Here is a 27,145-nt window from a genome sequence, read left to right on the forward strand (position 1 = left end):
ACTCTAGCACCAAGATTTCTATCTTAATGCGTAGTTTATGATTGGACCATATTTATTGGAAATGATGTTAGAGGTTAAAAAAGCATTTATTAACTTTTTGAGGATGAACAATGATTCAAGTCCTGATCCTCTCAAAGCATGTTCACATGGAAATGTTCATGTAAACGGACATTATCCTAGTCCGGTGCCTAACAGTAGTGTTATTCACACAGAACACTACAATAAAAACAATGACCGTGTTCGTCGCCTTAGTTTCAAGAGGTTAACTATATCTGATTCGCTTGATCTAGCTGGAAATCGAATTCAGTCCCATTTATATTCAAAGCTCGGTTCAGAGGCGATCGAACTTGACTTAATGTGTGCCGATAAAACTTACTCCACAAAAGAAATTTCGAATAATGGTCATTTATTTTGTCCCGTTCCACTTGATGGTGATACGTTTTGTGATCATTGCAGCCAACCTATCTGGGAATTAGGTTGGCGTCCAGTGTGTTTAAAGTGTGCAAGTGAGTTCTCATAATTTATTTAGATGTCCTATATTTAATCAACACACAAAAACAGTTTTAACGGCACACACTTTATTCTGCGAATCTCCCCTGAAAATCTCTTATACTTCTATACATCTGTTTGCGTTTGTTCAGTGTTATCAGCGATGCACTCTAATACAATTAGATTACGCCCGAACTAGTTTCTAATTTATTTGGCGCTGAATGAATGCTATAATTTAGCAACTTTGACTGACCAACTTAGGACTCGGCACAGGTTTTGCTAGTCCAGTGAAAATGATTTTGATTTCAAACGAACCTAAAACCCACTGTTACTTCTCTGTTTCCATCGTAACAGTGCGATTGAGCGACACTCAGTTCTTGGGGCTCTTTCTGCTATGTTGTGCGGTAGTCAGTTTGATAATGTTATACAGGCTTAAATGCGCGTCCAAACCAGATATTAGAGTGAGGAAGCCAAGGTTGAGTAGGAAGCTTTTATTAGGTAACTGAGTCGGAAGGATGTTTACAGCTTATTCACAAATATATACTGATATCCCCTGTGAAATTAAGCCATATTTTTAAGCACTACAGTATATCTGTCTTCTCAGTTAGTTAAGCCAAATATGGATCAATATCGTACGCCTATCAACATATGTCACATCATTTGGCTTGTATCCGATTATTTCATCTCATCACCACCATAGTAGTCTGATATCAGTAAGATTTCAGTAACGAGCTTGAGGTTCGAGGGCAAGTTTATACTCTCAACTCTATGGTATGGTAAATGTTAGTGTTATACTCGATCCTAGCTTTAAAGTTTAAAATGTATGGAGCTAATATATAAGGAACTATTCACGAGCGGAGTGTATGTTACCGGCTGTAAACAGTTATCCTTAAGGCTATCCAGTCATCCTCCCAGGTTTCCGATACCACCACTGACACTGCTTCCTCTTTAGACACCTCTAAAGGAAATGTTCTTTTATGGTGGAGACACTTGGTGAGTGATATCTCTACACTACCGATTCGGTTTTTAAAAATGCTGTCTATGTAATGCTAAAGTTTAACACTTCATAATATAACAAATTTAATTAGGAAGAGCATAAGAAGATGCGTTTCACTGAGGCAGCCTTTTTGTGGACCTTTTTCCTTGATGAACATGAAGAGTAGGATAAATGAAATAGTTGTATTTATTCGTTGTCTCACCAGACCTTTAGAAACTGGACGACTACAGAATCAAGAAATTTCAGTAAACATGACGGACACACGTAAATTCACGTCACCCAAAGTTTCCTTCAAGAAGGCAAACAGTAATAAAGATTAAGATGAATAAATCTGTCTTCTATTATTTCATACCTAAATGGCCAAATAAAGGGTACTAATAATAGTTTTGTTTCAGGTTGGAAAAAGTAGTAACTGATGACTCGACCGCTTTCCTGTTTCCGTGTTAGTAGATATTTTAAAAAAATTGCATGACTAAACCATGACCAAGCTAATATTTTTGGTCCGGATCACTGGTTATTTAAGATCAAGAGGAAGGATTATCGTTCACATACACTCGTATCTTACTGATAGGTGTCAACGGGTATGAGTATTATATTTTGAGTGTGTTGTTAGTCTCAGTCATTTGACACCACGCGGAATGCATCACAACACTAATTTAGATTAGTGAAAAAACGGTATGACTAAACGATTGAGTGTTTGTTTAGCTTGTGTGGGCAAGCACGAGACGTAAGTACAGTTTTTTATCGATTGAATCTTATCTACAATCCTGTTTTCACACACCTTGCTGACATGAGTTATAGTTTGAGTTAAAAAGTCCTGTTATATCACCTTGCTTTCCTTTTGATTATGTTTCTATAAGCGCAAATTTACAGTGAAAAAGTGTTATGTTTCGTGAACATTCGTACTCTACAAGTAACCCCACTTTTACCTCTAAAATCAAGCCCTACCCTAACATTCAGTCTCTTACCAAAGAAAAACAACTAGCCGAGTAGTATCTTTTAGTACAAAATAAACAAAAATGTAACTGTATTACGAAACTGATCTGTAACAAACTGTATTTGAAACTATGTTGCATTTTCTTCAGAATGCCACATGACCTGTCACTGGCTGTGCAAAACTGAGGTTACTGTTCTGTGTGATGAAGACGTCAAGACCTCACATCAAGTTGCTGAACCAAATCTATTCCCCCCATTGGTTGTTTTGGGAGACGATTTAGAACAAGTAAGCATGCTTTACATTTTACCATGATATAAGTAAATAACAACTATTTAGGAGTAGTTCATTGACTTAAACTCATTTCATCTTCTGTGATGTGCGCTGTCAGGTTTAAGGCTCGCACATCGTTTTTATAATAATAAACCAACAACCTTGATCAACTTTTATACTGCTAGGCTTTGTTATCATCAAGAGAAACCTGTTTCACATCATCTAGCGATAATCAACCTAAAGCCTTGCATAAATATGCATGGAGCCAAGTTGTAATACTAACTTTGACACAATTATAGTAAAGTTAAAATGAATACCAATGGGATTAGGAGTAATGTAGTTGCAATGGTAATGAGAAATATTGTGCAGTGAGAATATAATTCGAGGTTACAGACTGATAAGTTATGTTTAGTGGTATAGTTTCTCTTTATTACGAAACAGCTACTCCTATCGCTTAATATTCTTGGACACCAAATCAGAACACGGTTGAACAGGAACGAAATTATGTTTTAAATAACAAGGGTAGATGGAAGTAGGGATTTCAATAAGAAAAACATTAGTGTATCCACAGTTTTTACACTAGGAGATTCTAGTGTATTCTCCAAGTGTCCACCGGCGCTGATTGGATAAGAATTAGCCAGCCCGCGCGCCTCAACACAATCGTGCACGCGACGTGCTTTAATCCAGTCCACATTCCGCCTAACAAGTGGAATGCTAGAACTGAAGTTCTGGAATAAAGAATAAATGTATATGCACTATGGTGACCGATTCTGAGCCATGTCACCTAATCTCTTTAACCATTGGTCACGGTTATCGTACAGATCCCAACCAGATAGTCTGCATCTGTCAGCATAGCCTAGATCAATAGTAAGTTATTTCATCGATTGACCCCACAACTTGGTTTGAACGATATTAATTTTCCTCTAACTTGCTCCTACATTAACTCACAATACTCGCCAAGGTAGACAGTGGTTGGGTATACGTAAGGTATATCGCAACCATCTCAGTCGGTGAAAACTTGCAACCTCATCTTTACTTTATACCTTATGCCTAATCCCAGTACTACTCAGTCGTTTCACGATACGTGAGTATTGCTCCAAAAATACCTATGTCCTAAAACTTTCCAATGCTGGTTTTCTACTTTCTTAGACTATTTTTCACAGCCTTAACTTAAAACGGGGCTGCTCCACAGTATATTCACCTGCCGGTCAGCAGATATCGCGCACAACCCACTGGTTACGCAACTTGATAAGGACCGAATGAGATTTCTCAGGCTTCCTGTAAAACTAATCTTTTACTCCATCCAAGTTTTAACCATTGAGAACATAGGCAGGAACAACGAAGAGGCAACGCCATGTGTCCCTGTCTTTCCAAGTTCTTACTACACTGTTTAGATGGCTAGCATATAAGTAGTTATCTACAGGGATTCAATCAGGAACTGCCTGTTCTGTTTTCAGACGTAGTGCTATACGTACATTGGGGAGATTACAAGAAGCTGCTGTTGCATTACCAGATACACGAAGGGTGATTCTCACTGAATCTCTATATTGGATACATATGGTCAGGTGTATGACTACTCTAGGATCCTGTATCCATGCATTAATGACACGAAATTCTCGGGTCTTAGCTAAGTCCTGTTGTCTGAATCAACTTAGGGTTTGGATACTGAAAGTCCCAATATGCAGTTTGAAGAGTAATCTTAGGAGAATTGGGATAGCAATTCATGAACTTATATCGTTAGCACTAGTGGCATGTGTAGAAGAAGTCAAAAACAAAATGAGAGTTGATAGTTGAAGTAGGAAAAATATAATGAAGTGAATTAGGGATTTGATTGTAAACAGGACTAACTTGGGTGCTGTTAAAATATGAAAACAGTTGTCGCTTCACAGTTTCCATCATTGTGAACGGATGCTTCTTGAGGCACCTGAAAATCAATTAAATTACTAGCTTAATAACAGGATCATATGACACGGTGTATGTACGATCTCATCTTATTATGGAGTCGGTGATCTTTCGTCTAAGAAACACACATATCTCACCATTAATTCACTGTTGATCGTCCTTCGTAAATGTAATATCACTGTTGAACATTAAATTGTGTAGTAACGGTAAAGTGGAATGTCTAGAGATGCGAGTATATCTGTTACCGATTAAATACATTAAGAAAAACCTAGATTTTCTAGGAATGGTTGCTCACCATAATGTCTTCACTTTCTGAAGTCTGAGATGCAGATTTGAACCCCATCACGCTCTTTTGGATCTAGGAAACTTCATAGTATGGCTAATATTCGTACAATAGAGTTGGATCAACGTTAAGTGCATAAACGTGTATTTAGCTAATGAGTTGCACTGAAAGTTAAACTTGAACTGTGACAAGTATTTTAACAGTACAAAAGCGTCTTCAATCGTAGCCTATTTTATTCGTTATCCGCCTTTCACTGTACTCATAGTGTAAACTAATATATTAAGATTAATAGTAAAAGCCCAGTTACAATCCAAATTAATGACAACAATAAGTTTTAGTTTTCTGACTCAAGGAAAGTTATTCATGTGTGACTAATAATTAAGTAACCTTCGTTTGTTGATTGTCTCATAAATCTGCTGATTACTGGATATGTACTATTTGTATATTATGCATAATAATAATGCAGTCGTTGTCTAAGGTTATTCTAGCAATAATCGGTTAATATTATTAGCATTTTGAAATAACATTTTAAAGTACGATATAAATTTCTGTATGTTTAATAGTGGAATATAAACTTCTTCAAGTCTTCCGTTTTCGTAATCAGTTAATCTTTAGTTGTAATACAAAATATATATTTCCAACGTTTCAATCTGTTTTACTTCAGCAGGTTGACAGCTCAGTCTCTAAGTTATCAACAAGTCCGGGGAACGATAGCACTAATTATCTGGCGTATGAAGGAACTTTAGTTAAGTCTTCCCAACTGGACTTCCATGTAAATAATCACCAAACTTCTGAATCTGATATACCTTTACTTGATACTGTTTCTCCAAATGAATTAAATGGAGTGAATAGTCCTGTTGACAAAGTGATTGATCATCTTGCGTTCGAAAAAGTTACTTTACAATCAATATCTCCTAGTTCGAGTTAGTGTTATTTTTAATACTACTTTGTTGATGTTTATTTTATTATTTACACTCCTTTACTAATTAAAAATGCTTACCCTAACATAACTTAACCACCGTAAAACTTATCGTCTTCACCTTAGTCGTATACAAAAATGTAATATATTGCAGCTCATCCATAGTCTGCATTAAAAAATGTCCCTAGACTTACATTAAGATTTCTTTTATAGGAGGTTCAAGCTTATGTAATGGTTGAACCATGGATAAACGAAAATAACTTTTTGACTTAAAAATGACGTTAACTGATGGATTATCAAAACTAAGACACCGTAAACTTTTCATGTTATTTTTGAACTTCCCACTATCATACATTCGTGATCTCTGTAGCTAAATCTATAACGAAACATTTTCAAAATCTTATTGGGCTAAGAAAGTAATATGCTATCATTATTGTTATGGATTAATCATCATTTCACGATCATACACAGACCTGTCTTTTGCCAAGTCTGTGTCAATAATATCAACATAAGTCGAATGCAACAGTTCATAAAGAACATGTTTGGTTTCGGAATATATTTTGGGAAGCAATCTTTTTGCGAAGAAAGACTGTTTAGGTCAGTCAGAAATTCTGATGGAGGTTAGCTGCTCAATAATATTAAGTTGAGCAAGAGTATACACTAATTAAGAATAAAACAGTGCAGAAATATAATTTTTTAGGTATCATTACCAAGGTTTGACTTGATAATTTCGAATAAATTGAACATTGGTTGGATTGTTGCTGATAAAAATAATATACTTGGAATATCCCATTGAGTACAAGAATAAAATTTTCCAACATTTCATGACTTAGTATAGGCCAATTCGTCATGAGATGTCAGGAAATTTTATTTTCTTACTCACTGGGATATTACAAATTTATTATTTTTATTAGCGGGAATATAAGGTTCACCTACAATAATCCATTTTTAGGATTGGTAATAAGTTTTTATCGAGTACACTATTCGTACTCTTCACCTTGGATTATCGTGGTTGGTGGGAAGATCGTCATACTACTAGAGTTCGTATACAAAAACAAGTTATTTCATTGGTATAATTTACCCTAAAAACCGTTGACGTGAAGATTTAGTTCAAGTGACTCAATTTCGTGTCTTATATTCTCGCCTATTGATGACAATGAATAGAACTTTCTTAAAAGATTGTAAAGTTTTACGAGTATTTTGAGGGGTATTACAGATTCTTAACACCTTCGGTCTTTCATGAACACTTAAATTAAAAGTCAGACTGTTTTGATATCATACTGCTTGTCTGTCGTTAACAACTTCACCATTACTGAGAACTGGGAATTTTAGCATCCAATATGCGGAACAACAAATAATTGTCTTTACGTCGATGTGGTTGTTTGACAATACATAAGAGTTTTTGTTCATGAAATTAACACGTGCTTGTTACTTCCTTAATAACATTTCTGTTTTTATATGCGACGTTTAGTTCGTAGTCAGTTATAATAGTTTGTAAAGGTTGTCAACTTCCTGCTTCTTTTGGTTCCAAATAACTTCTCGGTTCTAGCTTTGATTACACAAAGAAGTAAACAACAAATCCGTTGTGACTTACAGGTTTTAATTTTTTTATTCTATTTGATTTACGCTAAAGAAACATAGTTTTATTAGTTGAAAGCGTGGTTTTGATTAAAATTGTTTTTCTCTATTACAATCATTTTAGATCAGTACACTACTATGACTACAGACTTCGACACACCGTTAAACGTACCTGCTAAACTGGATAATGGAATATCAGTAAAGAAGAAAGCTGAATGTTTATCTCACTCAACATTGTCAAGGCGTGCTACTGAGTTTTATAAATCGAAAACACCAGCTGATGTAAAATTAGTCAGTAGACACTCATTTCTATGTGGAAATAAACCAAAAGTTTCCCTAGCTTATGATTTTTCAAGCTTAGATAAGGAGGCAATTCGAGATCGAGGGATTCTTGTGAGACAGCTAAGTCCATCTCTTACTGAATTACAAAACACTTCTAAACCACTTCAGAATACAAACATTATCTCAGATACCCCGAACTCCGTTCCTTTTACCCGTTCAGATGAAAGTTCGTCTTTAGAAAAAGAAGTTTCTGATATTGGCCTTGCCAGTGTGATGCAAACAACTCAGGAATTTGTTCGCACCAAGCAAAAACGAAGCTTTCAGACTCACATACGTTCTTCAACCGCGCTTCCATTAATCCCTATGGTGGTTGGACCGCGAGCAGTATTGCCTTGGCCCTCTGATCGTTTGAAACAGTTAATTCAAATATTTAGTGCAAATGAATTCGGATTACAAGCTGCTAGTGTAAGTTTGTCTTAAACTCAATACTTGCCATAATTAGTGCAAGGAATATTTGTTACCAAAGTTTTTAACATGCTATAGTTAGAGAATATAATTGATTGAAAAATCAGGTCTATCGCAAAATTTAAAAAAATCATAAACAACTGTAGGCCCAAGAGTTAATTCAGGAGGTGGGATAAAGTCAAACTAAATATCAACATAATAATCTAAGAAGTGTTGACAAAAACCATCTAAAATTAATGCGTGTTGGATAAGATCACTGAATTGCAATATGAAGTACTGGTTAGTCTACGAGTGATCATATCAACTAACAGTGTTTCTAAATATTGACCTGGGAATTGTAAACTTTTTGGCTTGTTGTTGGTAATCGATTATTTAGGGCTTCAGTTGACGTTACTGGATTTTTAAGGGGCTTTTGTTGAATAGGCGGGGATACTTTACTAATTTGATACCTGGTGACTGGAAACCCGTAAATGGGATAACGTAAGTAAAACACAAGGACCATAAATAAGAATATATTTTACTCCCAAGACAAATCAAAATGATATATAAATGCACCAATTGATTTACAGTTGGAATAACAGTCAGATTTGTATACTTTGACGAGTCGTATCGATTAATCAATAACTTACTGTGTGAACACATGATATCATGCTGTTAAGCATCTGTAACCAACAGATAGACCTAACAGACTAAGTTATACCATAACTTCTTGCTGGTATGTACTTATCTGTTACAGACTGGAAAAAAGTCAATTTCATGTGTTACTTGCACTCTGATCTGTTAATTACATGCTCACCATATTGGCTGTCAATCCATCAGTAACCATAAAGTGTATGGATACAACAACTCGTGTTTCTTCTTGTAGTCAGTCTTATTGGACCATGTTAAACGCTCGAGTATTGTTTTTTCTTAGTATATGAAGCCACTTTGACTTTGGCTCATTAGTTTGGTGGTTTGAATACCCTTCTCCTTACCTTTGGTTTGGTCTGTCGTTTAGTATCACTAGCCTTCAAATCAAGTGGTTTATGTGGCGCATATGTATTTGGTGCCCACTTGTAGTCGATTATAGTTCATCAACTCTTGTGTTTATTCTGTGTATTTCCAGTGTTCTGTTTACTATAGGGTATTCATATTTTTCCGTTTACAGCTAACTGGTACTGATTCATGTGATTGCGAAGGCCAAGTTCGTGTACATATAAACTTACTCCGCCCTATTCAAATGTTACTTACAGCTAGACCAGCTTCCATTTTCGACGTAGTTGGTGCAAAAAGTGATGAAACAGATGATGATGATAATGAAGAAGATGACGATGGGGTAGAAGATGTTAGCAATCGATCTGAAGATGATCAGAATCTTTGGTTGGTCCAAAGTGACAACAATAACTGCCATCTTGTCTCGAAACAACACCCTTCTCATACACCACATTCTTTTGTACCAGCCAACATTCCATATTTTTCATCAAATAATAAAGTGCATAAAGCTGATGGAAATATTGTTGAGTCACATCGCCGGTTAGGTAGAACAGCTTCAACAGTATCTACTTTTCGGTTACCAAGAGGAAGCACAAAATTGTTGCATGTTCGACTGTAAGTTACTTCTGTTCTATGAGTGTAAAGTAGAAATCTAATATTTTGTTGTTAACGTGTAATATATTCAATATGAGCTTACCGTAAATCTGCAAATCCTAGTTTCTGTTCCGTATGAACTCGTGGGTATATATGGTTAAAGGGTCTAAAACTAAAATACGGGAATTTATTGCTTAGTGCTCTATAGTTTTTCGAGTGGTAGCTTAGTGTTTAGGGCGTTTAAATCTCAACTGCTAAGAGGTAGGTTTGGATCCCTCTCCACCTACTTCGTTTACGCCAGCTAAGTAGTATCACTAGGCCTTACACATAAAATGTGGTTGAAGTTTAAATACGTACGAATTTATACTTGTTCAATGAGTTCGTTCTACTCAGTTCGTTTTGTACACAAGTCTTACCAGAAATAAGTTATAAACTTTTAACATGAATTTATACATTATCTTTTGACTTATTTATTATCTACCAATTATTAAACATGGCGAGTTTAAAGCGGCTAGTCCCTTTGATAAATTTCGATGGTGTAATAATAAGACGAAGACATTTTTATTTAATTTTAATGATTTCATTATTTATCACTTCATACACAAATTCATACTTCTTTTCTACTGATTTAGTGTAAAGTGATAATGAATAAAATAGTTTGTTAATTAAGAGCACTATTTCAAGGATGATGTATCGCATAGTTAATTTGAAATATATTTAATTTTCAATGGAATTTGTTTAAAAGAGCTTTTCAATTCATAAATAGCTTAAATAGTTTGCACTTAAAAGTCGAGTACGTTGATTGTCTTTCTGTGTGTGTATGTGAAGTATTGATGTGAATTGCTTTAAGAGGAAAAATATTGGTTTGTATTTTGTGTATTTATTTTATTCTATAGATCGACAACTGCACAAATGGTTATCTGTGCACTACTTGATCGATTTGGTATACGAGACAATCCTCAAAAGTTTGCTTTATATGAACACACAATTGAAGGTGATCAGAAAGGTCAGTTATAACGATGTCATGTGATATTGTAATATTTTAATATGTTTCTTTTTAAAACAGATGATTAGATCACTAAAGTGTTGAAGCATAGTTTACGGTATTCATAGTGTGTGGGGTTGTAATTATTTGTTAGTTTTTCACTTGGTTGTGTTTTGATCTTATTATTCTTATTGCCGACGGGGCCAGTAAAGTAAGCACTTGCTACACTTGCATTGTTCATATTTGACTTGGAAATTTTGTCTCGTTTGTCTATTAACAAATTGAGTTTCCCACATATTTAATATTGTACATGAATTACATTGAATGCCTTTACTTCATCATGGTTTGGATAAAGTCAGTGGATTTTAGCAGTACCGCAAGCACAGAATGCTTACTGTGAAATCTAGAAATCCTGAATCCAGTGTCGTTTTTAGGCCAAAATTAGTCATTCCTATAGATTACAAAATGAAGAAAAGACTAACTACGTAGTGTCCTATAGTTTTTAATCGTTCTCTATATCATGTTATTCCTTGATAACAACTTTTTGCAAATTAATTCACTTATTCCATAGTTTAGATAAATAGCTTATAGCCTACTTTCTTAAATTTTCCATTAATGGATCAAATATGCAATGAGATAAATGGATTTATATTTGTTTTCAGTTAGTCCCGGGAGTAATATCTTTTAAACTATTATACCACAGCAATGTCAAGTTACTTACAAAGATCGTAGGGAATTGTATTTATCAGCTAACAAATTCAACAAGTTTGACACTGAACTACATTGAGCCGTGGCCTTTAGCTTTGTTTTAGATTTTCTATTTCAATTTTTGATCCGGAGTCATCATAAAAGTTAGTTCCACTAGGTGGCTAGGTTTATCTTGGTTTCTGATAGACCATAGAGAAAATTGATATATAGGATCTCAAACTGTGAAAGATTCGAACACTTAATCTAATAACTGGAAGTTACCGCTACTTTGACCAAAGTATAGACTAATTTTGATTTGTCTAAAAATTCGAATCAATGAAAATTCTAACGAGCTATCAAATTGTTAACTTGTTAAGTAGGATTTATAGTTTAAACTTTAACTGCAGTAATCGTTATCATTGCTTATGCAAAGTGTTTACCTAACTTTCGTCCATTTTTTAAGATCTAGTGTATGTTTATGTATTCGTGTGTCTGCTGTATAAAACTTATTATCGTAATCCATGTTTGTAGCATAGATTATTGTAAAAAATAGCATCACTTTTGTTTGACGCTCCAATTTCACATTTGCCTAGTAACCTTTACATCATATTCAAAAGACAACCATTTAGTTTGTTACAATTGTTTACCGGAAGCTTAAATTGTTACGTAACTTTTCTTTTCTTATGTGTATTTATGCATGAGCCCATGATATTTTCCAAGGGACACTTTTATTTATTCATGTACGTGATCCATACCTTCTTCTGTTTTCAACCTTATAAACATTCAAATTAGGTCACTAGGTTGCAATTGCCATTTAACTCTGTTTAGCATTAAAAAATAGTGAACGGGATGTCGAGTTACCTAGACTAGTGACCACATTAAAACTTGATCGGTCGACTTTAATCTTCAAGAAGGACTAAAGAAGCATAATATTTTTGATTACTCAGTGATCAATCAATGTATCCATGTTACCTGCTTATCTCTTAGATTATAGTAATTATACTAATCCAGTCATTCACAAAAAACTAGACATGAGAAACATCTTATAATGTATGAGATAACTTTCCTCTGAAGTAGATGTTGAACTACATTATTTGAAGCTAGTAACGGTTGTTTTACAGTGTTTATTAACAAAACTGAGGTACAAATCTATTATCACTCGTACAACCTACCCAAGGGCTATCTGGCATTATAGTAAGCTTGTAGCCATATAAATAATGGGCTGTTTCCTTTCCATTAGTATCTTTCCTAGTCATGGTCTATAGAGTTTATTTTTCCACTCAAAATGTTTGGTTGTTTTTGGCGATCATGTTTTTAACAAACCTCGAACGAGTTAGTAACTGGTGGACATTGCGGATTGGTTTCAGCTTATATGGTTTTTGATTTCTAAGTCATTTTCATTGTACAGTCCGAATTAGACTGTATAATGGTTTCAGAGTAGTCTTATATTACTAAAAAAGGTATGATTTATATGTTTATATTCATGTTTATAAATATTTGAATGATTATCAATAAATGATCTATTTAGGGTTTCCATGATCATTTCATCAAATATGATCGGTTTTTGGTTAAGGTATAGTTTAGGGGCTAGCTCATCGGGATTGATGTGACTTTCAAGTTCAGCTTTTATCCATCGAACCACTAATTCAAACTTCATTCTGTTTACTTTGATTTAGGCTACGGAGAAGCATATTAGCGTGCGTGTTCATGGTTACTTAATGTTGTTGACGTAAATTTAAAAGAAATAACTTAAAATCTCACTTCCTTGACAGAGATTTCGTCCACTCTCAGTAGGATTACTACTGCCCTTAGTTAACCTTTAAAGAACGTGTTATTATCTATCTTGAGGTTTAAGAACTTGAAATTCCAAGATTGTTATATCTGGTTTCTACTAAGGAGTTTCTTCATCTTGACCAGTCGTTTGTTAGTATATTTTATAACTGCTTTTTATCAGTTAGTATTTTAATTATGATAAATGTTCACATTGTTCTTTGTCGATCGAAGAGATAGATTTTCTACAACTCACTACCATTACCTTTAAATAAATTGTAATGAAAATAGTAATAACCGCTTTAAGTGTTCTAACAGTTAATCGATTTCTCAGTGACTAGTCTGACTGGTCATATACTTATAGTGTGATCGAAACTTGGTCCAACATCTTCGATCATGCGATTAAAGATCAGGTAGTGAAAATATTTACTTATCATTCATTGCTTTTCAGAAATTTATGTGTGAAATGACAATAACTCTCTCTGTAGTTTTATACAAATTAATTTAGAATTTCTTTCTGTTGTATGTATGATATCATTCAGTATTTATTTTCAAAGCTTTTCTCCATTTAAATCAATTTCAAATTTTTTGTAATAGACAATATTTCATGTAGTCGATTTTACTAGTATATCTTTCGAGGGTCGTTGAATTAGTAATTAAACCATTCAACTCTTAATCGTTATGTCAAAAATCCGAACTCATTGCTCCATCGATATCGGTTTAAATGATTGAGTAGTTTGGTTAACTTTCGTACAAAGTATGTGTGTGGTCCCAAAACTGCTTACATTAAACATTTGCTTACTTAATATGTTACAGTTATACATATTTCCTCACATCAGTTTCTTCTCTCTCAATCATATTTCCATTGGGCATTAACTATTCCTGCTCTTCGAAGATTATAAATTTAATTGAAGACAGTTTTGAATTACATTCAATGTCTCTTTTATCCTTTAGTTTCTGTACGAAAATTATTTGATAATGAATCACCGTTGGGGTTACTATTCAGGTGGGTTGATCAAGATCCAAATAATTTTAACAATATCCTGAGTGTGAAGCGATTAGTACTACAAGAGAATGAAACCGGTGATATTGAAGTAAGTTATTTACTACTTATATGTTGCTAATCACCTTACTTACTCACGCCTGTTACCCACCCCTCTTGGGACTACAGGTTATCGATCAGGATTTCTCTTGTTAGTGTTTTTTCAGCAAAGTTATTTTCTGCGGGTTGAAGTTACTGACCCCGTACCCAAAACTCCTTTATCCGGGCTTGGGACCAGCAATGATCCTAGAAGGGTTACAGACGAGGTTTACCAATTGTCTCAAAAGGACAAGTAATCAGTATCCATGGCATATTTACCTATGAGATATCAATACTTTATTGTTTACAGAATACGATGAATAACCGCTGCATTTCACGTACGTTTGTTACCCCTCACCTACTTCGGTTTGTAGAACGAGATAGCAAGCATCCTAACCCCTCGTCAGCTGATAATGTGGCTCAAAACCTTGTATAATAATCTATACATGGTAATTAGTTTAAATTTGTTACAACGGTACACACAGGGTTTATTTCCCATTTGATTACAATATTTTTGAAGCACACTGTCAAATCTTCTTTCAAGACAAATTGATTTAATGTGTGCTGCCACCTGTCTGTTCAAGTTAGTTATCAGCTTGGTTTTAACCTAAATACGTTCATCTTTGTTACTTCGGAAATTTCATAGAAAGTTGTTTCTAGCTTGGAGGTGGTCTATTTATATCAATCAGTTAAATATCTCGGTTAAACGGATAGCTCGATGTAACAAACATATGCATTAAGTTGTAACTGTTTAATGACAAATTCGTAGTAATTTGAGTAACTTACTTTATTGATAAATCAACTATAAAAACATAACACAATCACTAAATATCAATGACTTTTGAGAAGGCTTCAAAATGTATACTACATCAGGTAGATTCGTTTAGGCACCTAAAATTTCAATCATTATTTTGCTTACAAATTACAATTCAGCTAGAATTATGTTGTTTTCTTCTAAACAATCACAACAATAACTTTTCATTAAGAAAATTTCTCATTGAAAGTATGCTCAATGTAAACAATTGTATTTCTATGTGATAATACAATAAATACAACTCAAAAGAAATATGTAAGTAACTTCATGTTTGTTGTGTACATATAATCAGCTGATATGACCAATTTGAGTAAATTTGATTCTAAGCCTATTATTACTTAGTAATTGTTTATTGAATTACATTTAGTTTACAAGCTGTTTTAGTGTTTATAGACTGATTAGGCATTTTTAAAATAGGATTTATAAAGTTGACCACCATCGGAAACCTGGAAGCACTGGACGGCCGTTTCGTCCTATTATGGGACTGCTCAGCAGTGCGCATCCACGATCCCGCCTTGCGAGATTCAAACCCAGGACCTACCAGTTTCGAGCCACAGCCCTTAACCGATAGACCACTGAGCCGGCATCTAACGGTGTTAATGTCTAACTTCAACTGATCCACGAATTATGAGCTACTATTCACCAATTGTCTTCAGTGAGTTGATATCTCTCAACAGACGTGGTTGAACTCCAATGGTCACTGCTTCCCACTAGAACTCCAGGACATGTATCTTGAAGTCAGTCACTAGTGAGCATATGATTATAATCAGAAGGGGATTTGTGGAAATTTCAGTATTTTTCAAAGTTGAAATCATGAGTCAATTGAAGTTAGACCACCATCGAAAACCTGGAAGCACTGGACGACCGTTTCGTCCTATTATGGGACTCCTCAGCAGTGCGCATCCACGATCTTTTGTGATTTTTTTCAGACTATCATTGCATTGTTTTTATGAAACGATTAAAAGTATAAGGCTTTATATTGTTTATGGATAGATTTATTGTGCTCGTTGCATTCAAATATTAAGAACTTCCATGTAAAAACAAAGTAAAGTTGAGAAAGTATCTGGATTTAATTTTTAACTGATAAATTTAATTGAAATTCAGATGTAAGTTCTCTAATGTCTTTGAGGTAGTGATGAATGAAAATGTGAACAGTGCAGTAAGATAATATTTTCCCTGGGGTGTTTCATTAGACACTATTTTTTGGTCTTTTTTTTTTTACCAAAGTTTGCAATCGAAATTGGACAAGAAACTACTTCATTCTTATATGTAAATGTATCCTATTTCAATTTTATTAATGGAACGTATTTACTAAGTATACCTCTAAATACTCGGCTTTAAGTCATACTTTTCACATGGAGGTTAGTGTTACCATAAATTCGCCCAAGCTCAAGTAAAACGGGGTTTAAATATGGAACTCAGTAACTGGAAGTTGCGTGCCTTAACCTATGGACCATATCTTCACCAAGGTTTGAAGTATTAGGTAACTCATTTGCCAATTAAGTAGCTATGTACTTTGCGTTGAGTCACACTACTTATCTCACTGCCACTGATATTACTTACCTCGTATCTGAATGTATGGAGCTTAGTTTGAACCTGCAACCTACTGAATAAAAGCTGTGGTTGATAGTAAAGCCTTCAGTGACATATTGGTCATCATTTTAAGCATAATATCAGAAAAACTGTAGCTAAATATTTCACTGCCACTAATCTCAAGTTAGTACACGGTTCCATCAAGTTGTTTATACGATTGTATTTTTACTGAGAAGGGATACTGAACACGGCTCATCATAGTGTATACATATATTGCAAGATAATGCCTCTATTTTGTATTTTGTTTTTTCATTCTTAGTGGACCACATTCAGTTTATCGGAGTTGCATACATTTTTGGGAATATTGAATCGTGAAGAAAGTGATTATCGTAGACGTATTGAAATGAAATATGAAATACGCAGAAAAGAAATAAAACGTTTAATGGAATTACATAATAATAAATTTAAATCTTTAGACAAGTCATTCAATGGTCAATTTAATTCTATTACTTCTAATGTAACCACTGAAATTGCTGAACGATATGAAAATGAAACAGTAACTAAACAATCATGCTATGAAAACTCGGAATATAATACCTATTCTTGTATGGATTCATTGTCTGCACCGGTTTCGCCAACATTATTTCGTAAAACAAACGAACAAATAAATTTAAACGGTTAGATTCAGCTAAATTTCTTATGATTAATGTTTACCAATTTATTATTATTATTATTTATTTCAACACATAAATATTGGTACAAGGAAGCACCAGATAAATATGCGTCTCACAAATCTCATTTGATTTGTGTGAGGGCTGTGATACTGCCCAGGTGCCCAGATTGAAGCAGGTGGTTTTCTTAGGGAGCCACACCCGGAGCCTTTGACCTGATGGTCTATTCCACAAGGCAGTGGAACATCGTGAGGAGATGCAGTCCCATGGTAGCCGGTGACCAATAATTGGTCCATACGCCATTTGTTCCTTCAGGATACTGGAGCCCATGTACACCATTGGTTTGGAATGAGGGTTTTCCAACTCCCCTAGGTGAACTTTCCGTGTCCACCAACCCGGTTAAAGCGCCGGACATTCGCTTTTCGTCCTCTCACTTTTGTGAACAACACCCCCGCCACGAGAAGGCAGTGAGTAGGACTTCCCTGGCAGAGGCTATATATTCGCGTGGCCATGTGAGGGCATTTCGAGAGGGAGAGCGAACTCTCCCCACTCTCGGCCGTACCAGGGCATTTGGGGGCAGCTATTTGATAAAATTTGTTTTACTAAGTAGTATATCTACTTCATATTGAACGTTGAATTATTTATCTTTACTGTCAAAAAGATTTTCCAATTAAGAAAGTTTACCAACAATAAACAGGTGTATTAAACATCATTGAGATTGTATATTATAATAACAGTATGATTATTAGGTTAAGTTTTTAATAATAATAATGATAATAGATGTGTCCAGTACCATAAGATTTGTTACTGTACAGAATTTTCAGCTCCAGTTGTGCACTATTGCAAAAGATTCTCACGTAACATACATTCAAATTTTAGTGACTTAAAAACATTTTTTGGAAGTATTTTCAACAGTGTTTATTACATTATTTGCAGTCATAAAAATAGGTGACTTAAACAATACAATGATTCACATTGCCAGACTAGCTTAAAGGAAGGAAATCGGAAAACAGTAGGATGAAATTTGTCTGAATAATAATAATAATAATTAATACTCAAGGATAGCAGAAAACTACTAATTGGATTATGAATACGCATCTACGGCTTCCATGTTCATAATTCTTGTTAATGATTTCGTTAATATATAAGTACATTAATTTGATTATGAAATATTTTAATTGATAAAAACGTCTGCCATACAGAATAATATCGTCTACGACAGTTTTTATTTAAGCTTCAACGAGACTATCTGAGTGAACTTTTAAACAATGCATTTTTTGTATGACTGTAACTATGTTGATGACAATGAACGCTAGCGAAAATGTTCATTCAATTTAATCGTTTAATCAAGATCAAATCAATGTACTATATGTTAAATAATGAAATCTCGCAGATCATATAGAATACTCGTTTTAAAACTAATCCTTTTGAAATGATCATTCGGTTTCCACATATGATACTTAATTTATGTAGAACTAGTATGCAACCATGTTAGTTGAAAAAGTTACTGTACTTATAGCTGCGAGAAGAGTACAATCATGGGTAAACGATGACTAAGCGTCTTCCGTTATGTTGTCATTTTGGGTCATGTAGGAATTGCCTTTAAACCACATTACCTAAGTTCTTCAATCATGAATTACAATTACTTGGTTGATCTCAATCAAAAAATCTATATATCACCAAACGACTCAGACCATTGTTCAATGTCTTTTTGGATGGAGACCGGGCTTTCTTCTGATCGTTCTTAGTCCTTCTAACCATTCTTATATTAGGCAACATAGCACGTCTGGATGGATGTTAGCTGGGGACACGCAACACACCTCACAACCATCCTGGCCAATAAACTTTTGCAACTTCGTCAGTAGATTTGCCGTTTTTACTTGGAACCCTAAATTTAAAATCTGGTAATTTCACCATATACTTTCAGTACTTCCAAGACAACTGTGATCACTTACTAACAGCTTATTCATTTCCTGAGGTTTCATAAATCATATTTCACAATCTCTAAGGAGTAATAAGCAAATTATTGTGGAGTATATTCACAGATGAACATTTAGCCTGTATAACAGGTGTTATCATTTAATGTTTTTACTGTAATCCATCATTTTATAGTTATTGTTAGATATAATATTTCATGTTTTGAATTGTTCATGCCGTTGTTGATTTGAAATCGATGGTGGGTTAGATTTCGTACCATTTTAATTTTTGTTACATACTTTTTATATGTGAAGATAGGATATTATTGTATTTGGTTTTATTCTTTCAGAGATTTCTTTACACTCTCAGATAAATTTATTCTATCTTATTTCAGCACAATTTATTGATTATTTGTAGACCATTGAAATTTGTTTAAAAAATCGTGATATGAAAAAGGGCGCTAATAATGATGATATTTTCTTTAAAGTTTATATTTTACTTTCTTAACTATCACTGTAACATGTATTGTGTGTAGAATCAATTCAAATATTACAGTGCTGTTTCTATGCTAATTTTAACATTTCTTTTGTTAGCTTGCATAGTGTTTGGTTTTAGACAAAAGGGAAATATTCATCAACCTTATGGTTATTGATTTGGTAAGCTATATCACTCCTACGCAGCTGAAATGCACACACACATATATGCACACATTGAATTTACGCACCTAAAGTATTTCATTTCTGAACCTGTTCTGCTGACATTAAGTATGAACAGAACATTGATCATGATTTACATTGATATCCTAAAAATTCTCGTTACTGTGATGTTCTGTGAACCCAAAAAGTAATATGGAAATCAGGGTGTCAGTGTTGAAGTTTGTCTGTGTATATTGTAAATTTGTGATTTTATTTGTACCAATTCTTTTTTTTTATAAGAAAGGATAAAAATAGTATTAGTGTGTTTGTTCAGTTGACATATATCAATAAGATATATCATTCCAAAATTTGTTCATCCGAACTTTCAAGAATCATTTTTTCCTTTCACATATCTTTAATTTGTAATTTTAAAGAAATTGATCATGTTTAGAAATATTTTAGATATCTCATGAACTGAAAGAAAAGGGAAAATATCTCTTTTTTCACTTATAAAGGTGAAATATAATAAAGATCATATAAAGGGTCTTTGGATTGTCTTAGTATATTACATTAACCCTGATTTGTGTGTGCTTCGCATAGACATTAAAGTATCATGAAATAAACAACTTTACTATTAGGTTAGTAGTAGCTTAGTTAGCTGTCCATTTAACTTCAAAATATCATGTTTCATGTTCTTGTTGTATGTGCCTTTAGTTTGGAAAATCGGATATTAGTAGTAGTATTATTAGCCATCAAATAATACATTCAGCTCAAAGACGAGTAAATAAACATTCACTTTTTTGATCAGTTACAGTGACTTCATTCTTATGGACATTAACAAAATACTAAGCTATGTGTGCAATACTAAGTCAGGTTTATTTATTTGTATTAGACTTAGTACTTTAACATTGAAGATTCAGCAATTCTAGAGAGACTCTATCAAGACTGTAGCCGTTATACAATAATTATATTCATGTGCTAGAAAATATGCAAAAAAACCTGAGAAGTGACACGAAACCAAGTCAAAAAATTTGTTTAGCTATACTTTTCTTCTGAAGCTTGATTTGTTCCTCTCTTGTCCGTAAGTTTAGCATTTAATTTGTGATTTCTAAGGCTGAGAAAAACCTGTTCTTGCACTTAATTTTTGAAGCGATCCGTTAGATGTAGTTGAAACTTTAGTGTATCTGGGTCGTTGTAAGAGTTCTGATAATGGCGTTGGAGATTAAATTAAAAGGTAAAGTGACTTATATCAGTCTGGGCCATTTTTGATGTTGTAATGTTAGTTTAGTTGTAAAACTCCGGGTTTACAACGTGTCGTTGTTGGGGATGCTAAATCCCCAGAAATCATTTGGTAAACATCTTATTTTTGTAATTTTATTTTGAAAATTTGAATTTTTCACTTGCGCATAAAAAGCGTCCACTTTTACCTTCAGTTTGTATTTCCCACGTAGAAGGACCTTAAATGTCATCGATCCGTTTCCTCTTTTAGTGCGCTATTTTGTGAAGTTTACCAAGGACATTTTTGCAATGTATATATACTTATGAGATGTGTGCTTGTTGATTCGTGCTTCCGACTGCCTGTGGAGTATAAATTTTCCTCGGCTAAATCTGGTCTTCTCCCTCTAGTTAGCAGGGCTGGGAGCATTGTAATAGTTAAGCTTGTCCTGTTGTATTGCTGACCTTCGTTCCGTTCGTCGGTTTTAAGTGGTATTGTAATCTCTTCAAACGTAGGAATTTTTGGGAGCAGTTATGCTATATACTTGAAAAAGCTGTCCTCTCTTAGTTGGATATGTTCAGCGACCTTCTGTGTCCGAAAATCGTTGTCTCCAAAGGATTGCCGACATTCAGCGACAACACCGTATTAGTAATTCTAAGGTTCGGCAATTTGTGTTCGAGCTCAATAGTCACAATGTAACTGGTATCAATATCTTGAAACACCAGTTTCAGTGGCTCGGGCATGTCTTACAGATTCATTCCAGAGATTTCTGCATCTCTATTTGCCAATTTAAGGCTCGCATGGATAAAGCAAAAATGCGGTCAGTTTATGATATGGTGCCGAGGTATCAAAGGAAGCTGTGTAGGACTAGAATTTGTGGGTTCATATGGACTCGCCGGTTGGGGTCTTAGATATGGTGCATCTCAGTGATTTGCGAAGTTATTAGACATAAAACAGAAACTAATGGTAATCCCGCCTTAATTTTCTTTTACATTCTTTATAAAATGTGATAAGGACTCTCCTAATTGAAAGGCTTCTCCGTCGTATTTTCAACTGAATTGTTATTATTATTATTAATGACTATTCAATACTATATTTTTGGTACAATAGAAAATTCTCAGCACAGTGTTTCAGCGAATTTTCCTTTGTTGATCGATACTGATGATAGATATTAAAATCTTGTAGTGATATTGAGCAATTGTTTTCTAAATCATTTATCAGGATTCTTGAATTGTGACTACACTACAATTAAGATACATGTTTATACTTAGTAGGAATTGAAGACAATCATTCTTGCCAATTAGTGATCGCCGGTTAGATGTTGTCAGCACTTTAGGAATCAACATCTGAACAACGTTCATTCTTTTCAATGCATACTGCCAGCCACCACGATGTCTTTGATTGTATTTTTTGTAAGTTATACAGAGAAAGGTTGTGAACTTTTCATAAATGCGAAAAACAGGTAACTTTTTGAAATATCGAGATAGCAGGAACAGGTATCCCAGATATTCAACCAGTCCCCCAGCATACACTACTTTTGTCCATTTTTATTCATTTATTTTTAATCAGCCTCCACCTCTCTTTATCGCTTCAGAAATTCATTTCCATATTCGTGTGGGGAATATTCATTTTTATTGCCTAGTTGCACAATAATTTATGTGTATTAAATTAATAACTGCAAGAGGGTCGTATTAGTACAAGATACTCTGTCGAAGTCATTGCACGGAAGGATTCTTCGTTTCAATTGTAATTTTTTCGAAATACATACTTCAAAAATACCTTATCAATTTCAAATGTCCGGTATCTTTAGTTAAGTGACTTATTAAAACACATATTTGAGTATATTTGAATTGTGACTAATAGTGAAATCCGGACTGCTTTTCTCGTCCTATTTGCGTTCCGCTGTCTGGATTTACTTACATCTTAGAATTATTGTTTGTACAGAAATTCGAACGTTACATTGATTACCTCAAGCCCCATTAAAATACTGAGTTTAGTTAATCACTAGCTTGTTCAATAGTTTACGTATGAAGTCTGTTTATCAGAGTTTGTATTATTTCTTCGTTGACATCCCTGTATTCCGCTGCTAGTCACAATCTACATATTTTGGAACTTTTAACAGAAAGGCTATATAAAGGTCTTTTCTCAGGATGACACCATGCCAACAAAGACTGATCAATTGCAGTCCTTTATTTCGACACCGGATTAATAAAAATCCTTACATGTGTTCCAATCCGCACGTAGTCACTCATTAGTATTTCAACCTTACATTTATGTATAAAAGGTTTATTAATCCAAATTTTACATAAGTTTATCAGTTTTTGTTTAAATGAATCACGTATTTATGTGGTTATAACGCTAAAACTAATCTTCATATAGCCTATTTTCTCTTCAAAAAGTCAAGTTTTTCACAAGCCTCTTGCTTTATACTCTTTCTTGCCAATATATTACAGATTACAGATATCTCTATGGCTTGATATACACCAAAGTTTTAAGCTCCCATTCTGTCGTTTTTTTCGAAATATTTTGAATCCAACCCTGTTGTTGACCACTTTGATACAGTCATCACATTCTGAATTTATATCAGGGTACTTTTTTAACTTTTAAGATCTCATACACCTACTGGACCATAATTTGTTAGTGTTAAGATCACAACGTACTAGTAGATCACCTGCTGGCTAGGTTATTGTACAGTTAAATTCAATTGTCTACAAATACATCGACTCTTCATATATTATCTACACACATTACGTTTATACACCAGAGCAGAATTTTACTGCTCTACTGTACATAATTCGTAAAACCTAGAATAATGTGTTGGTTTCATCATAGAGATTCAATGCTAATCAAACTTTTCATATTTTTAAAAAGTTACTTAGTGAATTATTAATCAGATTTAGTCTGGATATTTGTATTAATCGATGCTGTCCTTTTTTTAGTACTTCACTGAATGAGAATACAAGAACGTTTTTAGGTTGATCTCATTGTTTACGCGTATTTCTCTGATGCCTCTGAAGTTTTTATGAGTTTTTCGTTCTTCTTTAATTAGCCCAATTAATTAACAACTTTAAAAACCTTATGTTCTAGCTCTCAGATCAGTCACATGACAGTCAACACTGTCATTAACACTGTAAATTTTTGAGCTCTAATAATTATATATTATTTTATTGTTGAATTCGTGAGTTAATTGAAGGTAAACCACCATGGAAAGCCTGGAAGCACTGAACGGCCGTTTCGTCCTATTGTGGGACCCCTCAGCAATGCTTATCCACGATCTCGCCCGAGAGATTCGAACCCAGGACCTATCAGTCTCGCGCGCGAGCGCTTAACCTCGAGGCCACTGAGCCGGCATCCAACGAGACTGATAGGTCCTGGGTTCGAATCTCGCGAGGCGGGATCATGGATGCGCACTGCTGAGGAGTCCCACAATAAGACGAAACGGCCATCCAGTGCTTCTAGCTTTTCCTTGGTGGTCTAGCTTCAATTGACTCACGCTTTCAACTATAAAATTACTAAAATCTCTACAAAACCCCTTCTGACAATTATATATTAGTCTATCATAGGTGTCGAAATAATCCAATCTAGTCGTAATTAGGTTTGTTTTAGTATTGATACTTTTCTTGATAATGTAACATCTTTATGTCCAAACGAATTCTTGTTTTCGAAGTGAGTTATATAGATTTGATATGTTTGCAAGTGATTTGTTGCACACACATACACTTTCACCAGAAATTATTTATATGAAATATATCTACCGAAAATTTTTTTTAAATATTCTTATTACTAGATGAAAAGTCGACTTTGCCAGGAGTTTCAAACTCACCAGATTCTTGTTCATCTTCAGAGGCAACACTCAATCGTAATACAATTAAACACAGTCAACTTTCTAATGCTGTATCTACGTTACCTCGTGTACCGTCAAATAAAACCTCTGAAATATCAAATACGTCTAACAAAATTCCTTCTATATTCAAATCGTTTTCTAATTTTAAAGCTAAAAAAGCTGAACTTGCCCAACAGAAAAAATTAGCTAAATTGGAAAAAGCTCGTATTAAAGCAGAACAACAACAACAACAACAGCGTAAAGAACAAATTAAAAATCATCCACTTTCTTCATGGAAATGGCGTGGATTCGGCACACTTTCACCATCTAGTTCTTCATCAATGTCTCCTATTGGATTTTCACCATCATCACCACATCAATAATAATAAATCGACTGTACTGCATTGTGATAATCATATTCTTATTTATTTTTGTCAAGAAATAAGCAGATTAATTGATTGCATACTATTTTCTGTCTTCTATGTCCTCTCCACTTCATTCAATAATGTCTTCCAGCTCGACTGTGTAAATAATTACTTGTTTTTTAAATTCTTTTTATTTTCAGGTACGTTTTGCTTATTGCATCAAACTTTCTTATTTTTTATCAAACTCCACTATGCTTCCTTTACTCGTATTTTCTCTGTCTATCTTGAGCAATCCTTATTTGCTCCATTACAAACACCACAGAGGCCTTTTATCATTGAATTGATTGTTTCGTAATGTAGAGTAATAAAATTCTAGTCTCTTCATTTTATCCAATACATATTTCTTTGTTTCAGCAGCAAAAACTCCGTTATATACGAAGCGAATTAGTCTTCTAGAATATGATCAATCATGTACAATAGTAATGATAATAATATTATTATTATTATATTTGTTTACTATATTGTATGTATATGTGCATGTACCTTATTTGTCTTTAATAGCTCACACATTAGGAAACATCTAGATTAACATACCAATATACAATTATTTTCTTTTCAATTTATTTAAAACCCCTCCACAATTTCATTCACTTTTCAATATTCATTTGGAAATATATCAGAATTTTTCTTTTTTTTATAAATGAAAAACAAAAATTCTCTTTTTCGGATAATAATATGTACAAGTTTAAATAGTTAAATAGATAATCAAGTATGAAAACCCAGCTCTTGAATACTTTTGAAGAGTAGTTCTGTCTTATTCTTCTTCTTCCTCTTCAAGATGTTGGCAATAAATTTGCCGGAAAATAAATCCTGTAAATCCAAGTGAATTTCTTATTGTCTGTTCTGTCATATTAATTCTTCACTTTTGTTGGCATGTAGAGGTGTACATTAAGTCTAATAATCCCTAATAAATTTATGACTATAATTCCCAGGCTGTCAACTATTAACTATCACTTAACTGCTTCAATTTAGATGGTCATTGTGTAGTACATTTTATCTTTGTTGTATTTTGGTAATTGTTATCGCCGGACATATGAAAAAAGAAATTGCAATACTAGATGTAACTTGACTAGATAAATCAACAACTAATACACAACCACATTTCATCTCTGTCTAGCTTGTATAAGTGAATATAAAGATAGGACTATGCGGGAGAGCTTTTATGTTTCCAAAAAAAGTAGTATGGTATTTTACAAGAAAATCAGTGGGAACAGATTTCGGATGCGCAACTAACAAAAGTAACTGTTATTTTGGTAATGATATTGATTTGGGATGGTGTCAACAATCCTCACTTTAATTATTGTGCTACTACATAACGTATGAACTGGTGTATTCTTGTATAAAGAGCGGGCGGGATTTTCATGAAGAAATGAATTCATCCTACCTCAAGACCTCTCATCAGCTGTAAACAACATAATATCATAAACAATTATATAATGATAAACAATGGTTTGACATACTTTCGTTAATGAGGTTGAGTTGAAGATTCGATTCGTGACGGGAAATCATGAGGTAAAAGGTTCAAGATAAATTAAAAGAAGTCGAAAAGGACGGTTAAATATATTAAAAAGGAAACTACTTAGAATTGGCAAGGTAAGGGTTTAGTTACTAAAAATTATAATAAAAATGAGGGATTACATAATCGTAGTAAGAATAAGTGGGTACATCATTAATAAAGCGGGAATCAAATTAATGAGTGAATATTGACGGAAAGGTCGAAGTGTGGGGATGTAACAAGATTATCCATGTACAGTCATACTTATCATGACGAAGAAAGGCTGACCGCGCTTTTCTTCTGTACGCATGGGTTAAGTCGGAGTAGTCTAGTGCTAGTGTAGTGTGGTCTGCTTATAGCCATATAAGTAGTATATTGCGATGGTCAGACTTAGAATGTATTTTG

At 34.0% G+C, this 27,145-nt stretch overlaps 1 protein-coding gene across 1 annotated transcript; it reads left to right on the forward strand.

Moving 5' to 3' along the window:
* On the forward strand, positions 1-25,426 carry Smp_157340 (putative rassf1). The gene is made up of 8 exons (XM_018796071.1): positions 1-506; positions 5,543-5,801; positions 7,500-8,122; positions 9,270-9,709; positions 10,585-10,694; positions 14,085-14,224; positions 16,878-17,235; positions 24,785-25,426. Exons 3-8 carry the CDS (start codon positions 7,514-7,516, stop codon positions 25,201-25,203), a joined length of 2,076 nt encoding a protein of 691 aa, XP_018650320.1. The 5' UTR covers positions 1-506; positions 5,543-5,801; positions 7,500-7,513; the 3' UTR covers positions 25,204-25,426.
* The last annotated feature ends 1,719 nt before the right edge of the window (positions 25,427-27,145 follow it).

Source organism: Schistosoma mansoni, chromosome 2 (assembly GCF_000237925.1).
Source record: "Schistosoma mansoni strain Puerto Rico chromosome 2, complete genome".
Classification (NCBI taxonomy): Eukaryota; Metazoa; Platyhelminthes; class Trematoda; order Strigeidida; family Schistosomatidae; genus Schistosoma; species Schistosoma mansoni.

Coding starts and splice junctions, on each gene's coding strand:
- Smp_157340 (XM_018796071.1), top strand. CDS start 7,514: ATGACTACAGACTTCGACACACCGTTAAACGTACCTGCTAAACTGGAT. Junction 9,710..10,584: donor AAATTGTTGCATGTTCGACT/GTAAGTTACTTC, acceptor TTTATTCTATAG/ATCGACAACTGCACAAATGG. Junction 10,695..14,084: donor AATTGAAGGTGATCAGAAAG/GTCAGTTATAAC, acceptor TTTATCCTTTAG/TTTCTGTACGAAAATTATTT.